Raw genomic sequence first — 13,226 nt, 5'->3', positions numbered from 1 at the left:
GGAAACCGGGCTTCGCCCGGTTTCAGAAGTGAGGCAAATACGGCATTCTATACTACTTGCGTAGAACCCAGTAGCCTTTAATATGAATAGGTACTGTAATAAACAGTAGCCCCCGTCTAACAAGTCATACGTTACTAAAGCGATAACCTTTACCAAGGGTTTTCTGTCAGAGATTGCTTTTGCAATAAGACCACCTTTGCATACAACTGTATATAAATACTTTCTTGTGTTTCTTGTATTGTTTCAATATATGAGCGAACTTCTTCTTTTTCTACCTCACTACTGGAGGTTGGCCGTCAGCTCAGCGAACTTCTCGTGGCTTCTTGAACAATAAGTTCATGCTAACGATATTTGTCCATTCACGGATGTAGCGATGTAGGGATGACCCTTTACTTTGCCCATCATTATGAGCTGGAGTACTTAGTATCGCTCATGTCTCAGGACATGGTCCAAATAATCGACTTGTATGTGCAGTAAAGTTTTCTAAATAAATGAAAACGCTATTAACTATAGGTAATATAATAAACTTTGTTAACTTAAAAACTTAGAAAATATTATTTATGATCAAACGAACTTACCTGTAAGTGAAGTTCGATCCAAATTATGCGAGCAAGCTTCATTCGACGCGATTTGGGGTTTTACTTATTGTAGTAACACTCTCTAGCTATCAGCCTTCACGTTATTCATAGTAGGGAAAAAACAATTTTTCGTATGGTATCACTATATTTTTCCCACCCTCACGTAGACATCCCTACCATCAATCATTAGTTTAAAGCAATCTATTCTAAATTAAACTTTTTTTTTTATCTATCAGATGTATTATTTTTATCAAAGTGATAAAAATAATACATCTGATAGATAAAAACTGGGAGGGTTTTTTTTTACACTTAAAAATAGTTATTACCTTAGGGTGGGTCCCCCCAAATCGCGTCGAATGAAGCTTGCTCGCATAATTTGGATCGAACTTCACTTAAAGGTAAGTTCGTTTGATCATAAATTATGCTTCACAAGCTTCATTATATATATGTGTTTATAGCTGTATTTGTAAAAATAATACATAAAACAGGTATTCTTCTTAAAATAACACATCAAAAACTTTTTAAATTGAATTCTTTATTCTAATAAAGTTAACAAAAAACATTAAGTTACCTACTTTTAATTCACAGGTAGATAAAACAAAAAAAAAAAAAAAATAACAATCATATTAAATTTAAAATTCTTTCGTTTAACATTTAAGAAGTATATTTTCTTTAATAGAATGTAATAAACTCTTATTAATCTAATTATCTTAGTTACAATGGTTGCTGAGAATGGATTGAGCAAATGAGCTTTTATCGTTAACAATAACTTCCTTATTATAAAATTTAGCAAAAACTCCAGATGCTTCACTCCAACCAGCCGTTCTCCTTATAATGTCAAGATTGACTTCCAGCCTATAAGCCGACGAAGTTGATGCATGGCGAGTGCTATGGGCACTAAATATTGTAGTATCCAAGCCACTGTTAGCCAAAATAGTCTTTATCCAGCGACTTAATGTCTGCGTCGATATCTCTTTATAAGGTTTCTTGTAACTTAAAAATAATCTGTCTTGATTATTTACCGGCAAATTCTCAGTTCTATTTAAATAAGCTAAGACGCATAATGCTGGGCAGATTTCAGGCCGGGGAGTGAAGAAGGGGAGTTTTAACAAAGGTTGATGTGCATCTAACCTAGAAGTCTCTATAAAGTCGGGTATTTTGATAATCACTTCACTACCCTGATTTACAAACACGTTTCTAGTCTTTATGAGAGATATCGTCTGGACACGATGAGCCGTCACCAAGGCAATAAGTGTAACAGCTTTCTTTGAAAGGTCCTCTAAGCTCAACGTATGGTTGGGCCATAACTTGCTTAAATAATTCAAAACTAAATTAGGTTCCCAAGTTATATCATATTTAGGCGCGGGAGGCCGTAACCTATACACTCCCTTCATAAATCTCTTAACTCTGGTATCATCAATAGAATTTCCCATTAATAAACTTATTGCTGATTTATGAGAGTTAATAGTCCCATACTTTGCTCCCTGGTCAAAAAGCTGACTTAAATAATGTATAATTTCTGGAATCGATGCAGAGCAATAGTTTAGTTCTTTATTCTCGCAATATGTTATCCAAGACCTAATACATCCATCATATTGCTTATAGGTACTGTCAGCTAAAGACGATAAGATGATATCCACAGATCTTGAGGAAAGATGTCGTTCTATTAGCGTTTTCCTGACAATCGCACGGCAATCAATTCTAGCGAGCTGTGCAGATTGTGATGAAGTCTGAAAGGAGATACGAGCAATCGTTTATCTGGATGAAAAAATACCTCCTTAGAAATTTTAATCTTTTGGTATAATGGATACCACGGTTGGGTAGGCCAATTTGGTATTACAACAATGCCCTCCGCCCTATCATCTATAATTTTACGAATCATCTTTAGTACTAATGCAAATGGAGGAAAAGCATAAAAATTAAGATGAGTCCAAGATAATGTGAAAGCATCAATTGTCCAAGCATCAGGATCTTGTTTCCAAGATACATAAGTAGAACATTTCTTATTATTTCTAGATGCGAACAAGTCTACTGTAGGTTGTCCTAGCAACAGAATGATTGCTTGAAAGGCATAGTCTGCAAGTTCCCATTCTGTCTCCTGAAATTTAATTCTAGACATGGTATCAGCTTCCACATTATCCTTGGATCTGATATAAGATGCAAATATAAAAATTTCCCTATTTTCACACCATTGCCAAATTTGTCGTGTAATTTCTTCAAGGTGTGGATATTGTATACTACCCATTTTATTAATACATGCTATAGCAGTAGTGTTATCGATTCTCAAAAGAATCTCTGTATAAGTAATATGTTTAGCATAAACTTTTAAAGCAAAAAAAGCTGCTTTAAGCTCTAATGAATTTATGTGTTTCGTCCTTTCTGCGTTGGTCCAAAAACCATGCGATCCGTTTCCGTTACAATATGCTCCCCAACCCGTAAGAGAAGTGTCTGAGAAAATCTCAAAGGTAAAATTATGACTGCGTAGCTTAGCATAATCGGCTTTAATATGTCTCAACCACCATAACATATCTTCATTCAATCTTGCTGGAATTTGTATAATTTGATCGTACGACGAATTAGATAATAAACATAAAAATTTAAATCTTTCAAAACGCTTAGTATATAACCAAGAGTAATCTATAGCAGGGCAAGCTGATATTAAATTACCAAGAAAACTAGAATAATCCCGTAAACTACAAGTCTTTGTATTTAAGAACTTTAAAATTAATTGTTGAATTTTAGTTCTCTTTTCAAAGGGTAGCTCCAATATCATGTCTTCTGAATTAAATATATAACCTAAATATTTGCACTCCTTTGAAGGTGTTAAACAACTCTTATCATAATTTATTAGAAATCCCAGACCTTCGAGAAGGTTCTTGATAAATATAATGTTTTTATTGCACTCCACATATGAACTGCCAAATATTATTATATCATCTAAATATATAACTGTTAATATATTATTTGACCTGCAGTACTCCATTACTGGTTTTAATAGTTTTGTAAAAACGTACGGTGCTGTCGTTAAGCCAAACGGTAGGCAATTATATGCATAAAGAGTCTCATTAAATTTAAACTTTAAATATTTTCTGTGCAATCTATGAATTGGTAGTAAATAGTATGCATCCTTCAGATCCATAGAAGCCATAAAACAATTGGGAAACATTAATTTGGTGGCAGTACGGTAATCCTCTAATTTAAAATGTTCAATCTTTATAAACTTATTTAAACATTTTAAATTTAAAATAAATCTATTCTCTCCGTTTGGTTTAGGCACCAGAAAAACCGTAGAAATAAATTCCTTGTCCTCGTGATTCGATTCTGAAATGGCGTCGATATCTAATAATTTCTGTATACATTTATTAAATGCAAATAATTCCTTTTTAGATCTTACAATAGTACAAGCCCAATCATTGCGAATGGGTTGTGAAACAAAAGGAATCTTATAGCCCTTTAACCAGTCTAATATAAGCGGGTCACTAGTTATATTCCCCCATTGTTGAAAGAAATATGACAGTCGCCCCGCATAACGTACCTCGTGGTCAATGCTCAAAACCGCTGCTGTCTCTGACGCCGCGGAGGAGGTGGAGGGCTGCGGCGGTAGTGCCGCTGGCGGCCCTGAGCTGGCGCTGGAGTTGGTGCTGGCGCTGCACGGTCCTGCAGTCGTTGTTTCCCCATATAAGAACGTGCTGCTATTTTCCGATATGGGGTCCGTTGGTTTAAAGACTTTGGGACTGATGTAGTTGACGTAGCATTTTTACTCAAAAAACTTGTCTTCGGTACGACTTTTAAAATTTGTTTAAAATTAATACCTTGAGCTGTCTTTAACTTCTCCGACATGTTGTCACCAAAGAGATATTTTTCAGGTAATGTATCCATAACGATGTCTTTCATCTTCTGGTTTATCGAACTTAAAATAAGCATTCTTCGTCTTTTCGTTTCGAGCTGGTATACATCACATAAAATGCGACAAGCATCACTTAAATGTCTTAATAATATCGATTTTGTGTCGATATGTAACTTTTTGGCTGGGTCACTTATTATAGAGTCGACAGATTTACTAAGTGCTGACAATGCAAACCCGATCTGTTTTTGTTTATGAAAAATAGAAAAGTCTTGTTTTACTAAACTTTCTGCTAGTGCTACTTTTACTTCAGGATTGAGAATTGGTGGTACCAGTGTTTCTAAATTATTAGGTATAGGATATAACTTTACCAAGTCTCTTTTGATATCCTTTTTAAGCCCTCTTTTCAAAATGTCTTGCCATCTTGTGGTAATATCCTTATGGATAGGAGGTCCGAGTTCAGTAACAAGTTCGGGAACATCACCTAACAATGAAAGTACTGACCCATCCAACTAGAGGTCATTATTCCCCTCGATTTCAGAGACTGCTGAATCGGCACCGCCGATCTGCGAAACTGCTGGTATCTCAACAGCCGCCTCAGGCCGTGTTATGTGTATATGTGCCTCCAATGATAACACGATGTCTGGACGTCGCTCGGTGACATCATCAAGAGTGTCGAACAAATCCGGTAAAGCCTGGTATAATATGTCATTCTTCGTCTGGCTGACATCTGTAAACGTCCCCACGTTTAGACTTTAACATAGGTTACAAGATCACTTCTACTGTAAAAGTAGGTAGGTAGGAAAAAAATAAAAAAAAATAAAACCCATACTGTGCATAGTATAGCATAGCATAATTATTATGAAGGAGTAAACCAATTAGCGGAGTCTCACATCATGATAACATCTACCTAATATTCCTATTCCTCTTCCTATTGACCGCTTCGCACAAAAGATATTTTGTGCGAAGCGGTCAAGCGCGAGGAAGATTCTTTCGTTTAATTTTATACATACATTATTATACAAGTACCTACATACAATTTTGTAGAATTTACAATGAAGCCCGTCTCATTCGCTATAAAATAGCCAAAGTGACTATGAAATATTTTATTTTTTATAAATTATTATGAGCTAACGGCAAAAATGTTCACAAAGAAGAAATTTTCATGTATGAAACATAATTTAAGTATTTTATGAAAGAAGAAGCGAGAATTGAAAATGTGACGCTTTTTGACAAATAAAATACAAAAAGAAATTGGTAAATGAAAGAGGAAAATGCAAGATAATATCAAGAAACGGTATGCAATAAATTTGTTGCATTTCATTTCTTCGAAGTGTTTACAAGAATTGTTTCGAATTTTTTTCGTTGTTTCTTTCTAACGCGCTGGCTACGGGACAAATCGCGTCACGCGACAGGAGTAAGAGTATGGGTAACCATATAGCAAGCCGCGAAACCGATCGACTCTATCTGTGGCATGCTTAGTATATTTCTATACATTAGAAAAAGCTACTCAACACTCTACACACTAATTTTGAATTTTGATTTTTACAACGTCGTACCCAACTCAGTATTTTACTACATAAACTTACAAAGTCAAAGTCAAAGTCAAAGTCAAAAATATCTTTATTCAAGTAGGCCCACAGGTGGCACTTTTGATGCGTACATAAGAACCACACGGTAGTGAGATGATGGCGATAACCACATTCGTAAACTTAAAACTAAAGCTACGAGGGTTCCAAACGCGTCCTGGTCTAAGAAGAAGTCCACAACAAACTTAGCCGGGTGTTTTTTTTTTTTTGTTATCACCATCTCACAATGTCATTTTAAATTATTAGAAGAGCAACCTGGTTAGAGCAATAATTTACACCCAAGCTTTTTTATCGTTTACGTAGTCCTTTATACTATAATAGGACTTTTCTATAAGCTTACGTTTAATACAAACTTTGAACTTTTTAAGAGACATCTCCAAGATGACAATTGGTAGTTTATTGTAGAATTGTATGCAATTTCCTTTAAACGAATTATGAATTTTATGTAACCTAGTATATTGCACTGTAAGTTTATTCTTACTTCTAATGTTTAAATTATTGCAGTCACATTTTTTCTTAAATTTAGAAATGTTTTTATGAACGTACATTAAATTTTCAAATATGTGCTGACTATACACTGTCATTATTTTAAAATCTTTAAATTTATCTCTCAATGACTCTCTCGGACCCATTTTGTAGATAGAACGAACAGCCCTCTTCTGCAGCACGAAAATAGTGCTAATATCAGCAGCATTACCCCAAAGTAAAATTCCATATGACATAATGCTGTGAAAGTAACTAAAATATACCAGTCTCGCAGTTTCTACGTCGGTCATATGTCGTATCTTCTTTACCGCATAGGCAGCAGAACTAAGCCTGTTCGATAAATTATTTACATGAGGGCCCCATTGAAGTTTAGAATCTAACGTTATTCCTAGAAAAACTGTCGTATCCTCCAGTTTCAGTTCCTCATTATTAAGTAGTACAGTGGTTTTCACGTGTTTAACATTAAGTAAAGTGAATTTTATACACTTGGTTTTTTTTCCGTTAAGAACCAAATTATTAGCTTCAAACCACTGTACCACTTTAGCGAGAGAGTTGTTTACGTCGTCAAAAGCTAGTTCAAGTCGATTTATTTTAAAAGTCAGTGATGTATCATCGGCAAACAGAACTATCCCGTGTTTATCCTTGGCAAGGTAAGGAAGGTCATTAATGTAAATAAGGAACAGAAATGGTCCTAATATAGACCCCTGTGGGACACCTATTTTCATAACTGATCCATAAGACCGTTTTCCATTCACGTCGACTTTCTGAATTCTATCGCGTAGATAGTTACTCATTAAGTCTAGAGCTACACCCTGAATTCCATAGTGGTGTAGTTTCCTAACTAACGTTTCGTGTTGAACACAATCAAACGCCTTAGATAAGTCACAGTCACAGTCAACACACCAAGTGCATCACGTGACTCCTCCCAGGCTTCAAATATGTTTTGTATTAGCTCAACACCTGCGTCGATTGTTGAGCGACCCCTTGTGAAACCAAATTGCTTAATATGAAGTAAATTATACTTATGAAAATGGTAAAGTAATTGATTTAAAATGAGTTTTTCAAAGATTTTACTGAAAGTGGGTAGTACGGATACTGGTCTAAAGTTAGTGGGGTCAGAAGTACTACCCGATTTAAACAATGGAACTATTTTACTAAGTTTCATTAAGTCAGGAAACACACCACAATCTATACAATTATTAAATATTAAGGCTAAATCGGGTGCAACAATATCAATTAATGATTTGACAACGTTTACGGAAATGCCCCACAGATCATTTGTTTTTTTATTAATTAATAATTTAAAGGCTTTAATAACGTCAGAGCCACTAACATGCGTGAATTTAAAAGAATGGTTACACTCAGGCACATTTTCCTTTAATAGAGAGAGAGCCATATCTGGTGAAGAGTTTAATGATTCTGTTGTGGAGACGGGAATGTTGGTAAAGAAGGTTTCAAAAGCAGTAGCCACCTCGAAATCTGTTGTTAAGGCTTTATTATCTACATTAAGTTTAAAGTTAATATTTCGTGGTGTTACTCTTCCCGTCTCCTCATTAATCCAAGTAGTTTTGATTGCATTGCTGCTATTTTTAATTTTATTTTTGATGTATCGCGTCTTTTCTAAGTGGCAAGCGCGTTTAAAATTCTTGGAAAACAATTTAACATAATCCCCAAACTTATCACCAGTGTTAAATTGACGTTCAGCATACAATTCGTACAGCTTTTGCCTATTTTTATGAAGTTCAACTGTCGCCCACTCACTAAAATTTAATGTATCAGTAATCACAACCGACTTACTAGTAAATATAGAATGAAATAGTCTATTAAAGGTATTGAAAAAGGAGCTGTACATTGCATTTGGAGTCGCCCCTGAGGGTAGAAATGGGAGCATTTACTAGGCTAATTCTCATTTTCTCTATGCGGTTGAATGTTACAGGAACAAATGTTATTTTACGTTTAGAAACATTTTTCTTCACATTTTCAAATTGAATAATTTGACCACAATGATCAGAGTCTAATTTACTAATAATATTTTTGCTTATAGGAATTATATTTGTAAAGATGTTATCCAAACAGGTGGCGCTAGTAGCAGTTATTCTTGTGGGCTCCATGAACATATTTGATAGATTGTAAGTTTTAAATAAATTCAATAACTTGATACTTAAAGAGTTATTTTCTAAAATGTTTACATTAAAATCTCCGCATATTATTAACTTTTTATTACACTTTGATATTTTAAATAACACTTCATCCATTACCTTTTCAAAAAGTTCAAAGTTTGACAAGGGTGGCCTATAAACAGTAACAATTATAAATTGCTCTAGTTCAACCGAGGCTAGCTCTATTGTCCGTTCAACAGAAAGGCTAACAATATCGTTTCTGTTTTTAAATTTTAAATTTTTATTTAATAAAATTAAAGAGCCTCCATGAATCGCTGTAACCCTGGTGAACGAACTACCAACCTGGTGGTTACCAAAATTAAACAAATATTCATGGGTTTTCAACCAGTGCTCAGTTATACATAAAATGCTAATGTTAAAATCATTTAAAAATAATTCAATCTCTAAGTCTTTTCCTCTAATACATTGAATATTTTGGTGAACCAAGTTGATATAATTAGAATTAGATTTTTTATTATATTTTTGGTTTAATAGTACATTGTGCGACCCCTTACTATAATTTATTTCATATATGCCTGAGGGAGACTCAGTTGTCTGCTTTTCTAAGCAAGAGAAAACCTCTGTTGTCTCCTTAACTAGTTTAAACTAAAATGACTTGGAATAATTTCCAAGGTTTTCATGTCAAAACTATTACACTGCTCAATAAAAGCAGCTGGTTTAGCCAAGTTCTTGGCTGTTATGGTAAAAAAATATGATAGCGAAACAGCTATCTGTTGTTTAAAATAGTGTGATAGGTAATATCTATCTCGGTACAAATTATAAGTAGGATTAGCACATTTGCTAAAGTCTATAACATGAAATTTCTTATTATATGTACATAAATTGTACAAAGTCATATTTAAATTATACCTAATAGTATTTTCTTGGTGTGGCAAGTTATGAAAATAAGGAAATGTGTATAATACAATACTATTTACATTTAATGTATTTAAAGAATCAATAAGTTTAATCAGCTCAGGTTTGTTAACATTCCCTCTATTTCCCATTATGATAATTAAATTAGTTTTACAGTCAAACATATTCCTATTTCTACAAATTGCAGCTACAATAGCTTTTAAATTTGAGTTGGGTAAACAGTAGTTCAAAACTGTGTGTCCATTCAACTGAGAGTTAAGATATAAGCCCATGTTACATCCAATTTCATCGCTGTACATAATTGTTTTTATTGAACCGCTACTATGAGCATTTGCTTCAATAAAGGAATTATTATTAATATTTATGTTTTGTGATTTTGAGTTACTTAACCTGACACACACCTTTCTCACATTAGAGGGTGATGACACTGATGACACAAACTGGGGATGACTGCCTATACTATCAAAACTATGGGTAGATAGTGAAGTTAATTTACCACTGGGTTGTTCTGTCTTATGCCATTCATCTGAAGTCTGTGTGTACTCCAGATATCATTTGCCTTTGATACATGTCAAACTTTACTGCCAGTGTACGTAAAGAAGTCTGTAATCTGGCTATTTGTGCTTCTAGGATTTGTGTGTCAGATTCATAACTTAATCTATTACTTTCTAACTGTGAACTATACATTTTAATTTCATTCAATAATTCTAAACGTTCTTTCTTTGGTTTCTCGTGGTTATTCGCGGCTTTCATCAACCACGCTATGTCAAACTACGCGCTGCCCGGCAAACGGCGAAGATCCGGCTCTATTGATGATGAAAGAATGCGACCGAGAAAAAGGATCAAATTCGAACGGTTGCAGCCAGTTACATTTATTTGCCGTGAAGGAAGGTTGTTGAGAGAAAATCGAATGCTAAAAATACAGTTGAAACGCTTAATAAAAGAGGTGAAAGAATTGAAGATCCAGAGAGATCGAGGCGATGTTCGATCCGCTCCGGAATCGCCAATGCTTGCTGCAAGGGACTGCCCTCCGTTTCGGAATATCGCCACGCATAGAAATTTCGAACCCTGGACATACTCAACGACCCGTCATACGATGTACGCCAATATGGAATATGCATCCCCCCAAGCCGCGTCGGATTCAACTGGTTTGAAAGAGTCATTTTTTTAAAGATAATTTTCATATTTTATATAAATGTTATATTTTTAAAATATGTTAGTATTCAACTGGTTTGAATGAGTCATATTTTATTTAAAATTATATAACTATAGATTAAGGTTATTTTTGTGCAGGTTTTTTTTAAAACTACATACCTAACATGTCATTCAAGAACCTTTTCCTCTGTAAATGAAATTGATCTTGCCATAGACCATTTGCAAAGAACCATTATTCGTGCGAGAGACTGCACAGTCCCTATGGGTACATATAAGACCAATAACGTTACTAAGTTGCCCCGACATGTTAGACAACTGATAAGTTACAAAAATTCGCGTCGCGTTGATAATTGTCTTACTAAAGGAGCTCTAAAAAAATTTGTTCGCCGTCTAATAAATCGTTTTTGTAGCTTGAATGAAGTGGTAACTAAGAACATTTCTGATAACAAATGGAATAAAACATTTTCAAAGATTGAAAACCCAAGAGTCGAGGAGTGGCGCGTATCTAGATCTCTGAAACCCAAGCGAATTACAATACCCCCCCTTAAGTATCCGGATGGAACCTTGACATCCAATGCAATTCCCTTCATTATATTTAAAGTTACAGTATTTCTAATCTGTCACATCCTGTTCGACCAGCGGAAGTGCGTACTATTTTAAAAACGCTTAAAACCCGTAAATCACCTGGGCACGATGATATCGTGAACACTCTTTTAAAGAATTTTTCACAGAAGGATGTTGTTCTCGTTACAAAAATTTTCAATGGTTGCCTGTATATAGGTTACTTTCAGAGCGCCTGGAAAACTGCTAAAATAATCGCACTAAAAAAAACCGGGCAAAGATGACTCAGTACCAACTAACTACAGACCCATTAGCTTACTTCCGTCTTTAGGCAAATTATTTGAAAAAATTGTGTACAATCGCCTACGCGCAGTTTCTGAGCACTTACTAATTAATGAGCAATTTGGTTTTCGCCAATCGCATTCAACTGCTCATCAGCTGGCTCGGGTTTGTGAACATATAACTCATAACCTCAATCTTCACCAATCTACTGGTATGGTCTTACTTGACATTGAAAAAGCTTTTGACAGCGTCTGGCACGAGGGCTTTCTTCACGAACTGGTGGTTCTTAACATACTCGTACCCTCACCATTGATAAAACTTGTCAAGTCCTATCTACGGGATCGTAAGTTTAGGGTTTATATTGGTGAGAGCGAATCATTGTGTCGGACAATGCCAGCTGGCGTCCCTCAGGGATCTATTTTAGGCCCATATTTGTTTCTGTTATATTTAAATGACATCCCAAGACAACCTAGAACAAATTTAGCCTGTTTTGCGGATGACACGGCATCTTATACATCTTCTGATGATATTGATAATTTGTCGCTTACAATTATCCATCGATCGGCTTCACACCTTTTTTACTAAATGGAAGCTTCTCTCTCTCTCTCTCTCTTTAGTCGCTCCCTCATGACTGAGGATCGTGATCACTGGTATTGCGAGTAATCTTGTCATATAAGATCTCTCTCCATCGGGTCCTGTCTTTGGCCATTTGTATTGCGTTATAGAAGGTACGGGCACCAGTTTCTCTCAGTTGATCTGACCACCGGGTTGGAGATCTGCCACGGGGACGTTTGCCTTCTACATTTCCAACCACTATCAACTTTTCAATGCTCTCGTTTCCGCGGCGTGTGATATGTCCAAAATAACTAAGGATGCGCTGAAGGCAAATGGTAGAAAGACGTGTTTTAATTTTGAGTTGTGAAAGAATTGATACATTTGTGCGCTTGGCAGTCCACGGTATGCGTAGCATTCGCCTCCAGCACCACATTTCGAACGCATCAATTCGCTGTCTTTCTCTAGCGCGAACAGTCCAAGTTTCTACGCCATATAGGAAAATAGGAAAGATTAGTGCTTGTACCAGTCGCAATTTGGTTCTATTCGTTATGCTACGATTCTTCCAGATATTTGTTAACCTAAGCATCGCATCCTTAGCTATCGCTATTCTTCGTTTTATTTCGGAAACGCATGAGCCATCACTAGAGATTAAGGAACCCAGGTACGTATAAGTCTCTACAGTGTCTATATCCTGAATGCTGCAAATATTGGAAAGTTTACTCGATCGATCTACCACCATGAGCTTGGTTTTGCTTCGATTTATAGAAAGTCCTAGATCTTCGCTTTCAGATTCCAATTTTTTGAGCAATATACTCATATCTTCATAGGAAGTTGCGAGAAGTACAGTATCGTCAGCATACCTTAAGTTTGCCACTCTTTTCCCTCCAATTTGAAACCCTTTATCCCAGTTTTCCATGCATTTTCTCATAATATGCTCCCCGTAAATGTTGAACAGCATGGGTGATAATATGCAACCTTGGCGCACGCCTTTCTTGGTCTTAAACACTTTAGATAAACTGCCATCAAGTCTCACATAGGAATGATTATTGTTATAAAGATTGGCAATTAGACTGACCAGGTGTCGAGGTACTCCCATTTCTAGTAGTATTGACCAGAGCTTTTCCCATCGCACACAGTCAAA

The 13,226-nt window shown here is 35.5% G+C and overlaps 1 protein-coding gene across 1 annotated transcript; it reads right to left on the bottom strand.

Annotated features, from left to right (window-relative positions):
- Nucleotides 1-1,224: 1,224 nt before the first annotated feature.
- Nucleotides 1,225-4,326, bottom strand: LOC120636782. The gene is made up of 2 exons (XM_039908351.1): nt 4,114-4,326; nt 1,225-2,308 (listed from the first exon to the last, which is right to left on the bottom strand). Exon 2 carries the CDS (start codon nt 2,009-2,011, stop codon nt 1,289-1,291), a length of 723 nt encoding a protein of 240 aa, XP_039764285.1. The 5' UTR covers nt 2,012-2,308; nt 4,114-4,326; the 3' UTR covers nt 1,225-1,288.
- Between the last annotated feature and the right edge of the window lie 8,900 nt (nt 4,327-13,226).

Source organism: Pararge aegeria (genome assembly GCF_905163445.1).
Source record: "Pararge aegeria chromosome W unlocalized genomic scaffold, ilParAegt1.1 SUPER_W_unloc_1, whole genome shotgun sequence".
NCBI lineage: Eukaryota > Metazoa > Arthropoda > Insecta > Lepidoptera > Nymphalidae > Pararge > Pararge aegeria.
Note: the sequence above shows the minus strand (reverse complement) of the source record. Positions and strands in the feature narration are given on the sequence as shown.

Coding starts and splice junctions, on each gene's coding strand:
- LOC120636782 (XM_039908351.1), bottom strand. CDS start 2,011: ATGGGAAATTCTATTGATGATACCAGAGTTAAGAGATTTATGAAGGGA.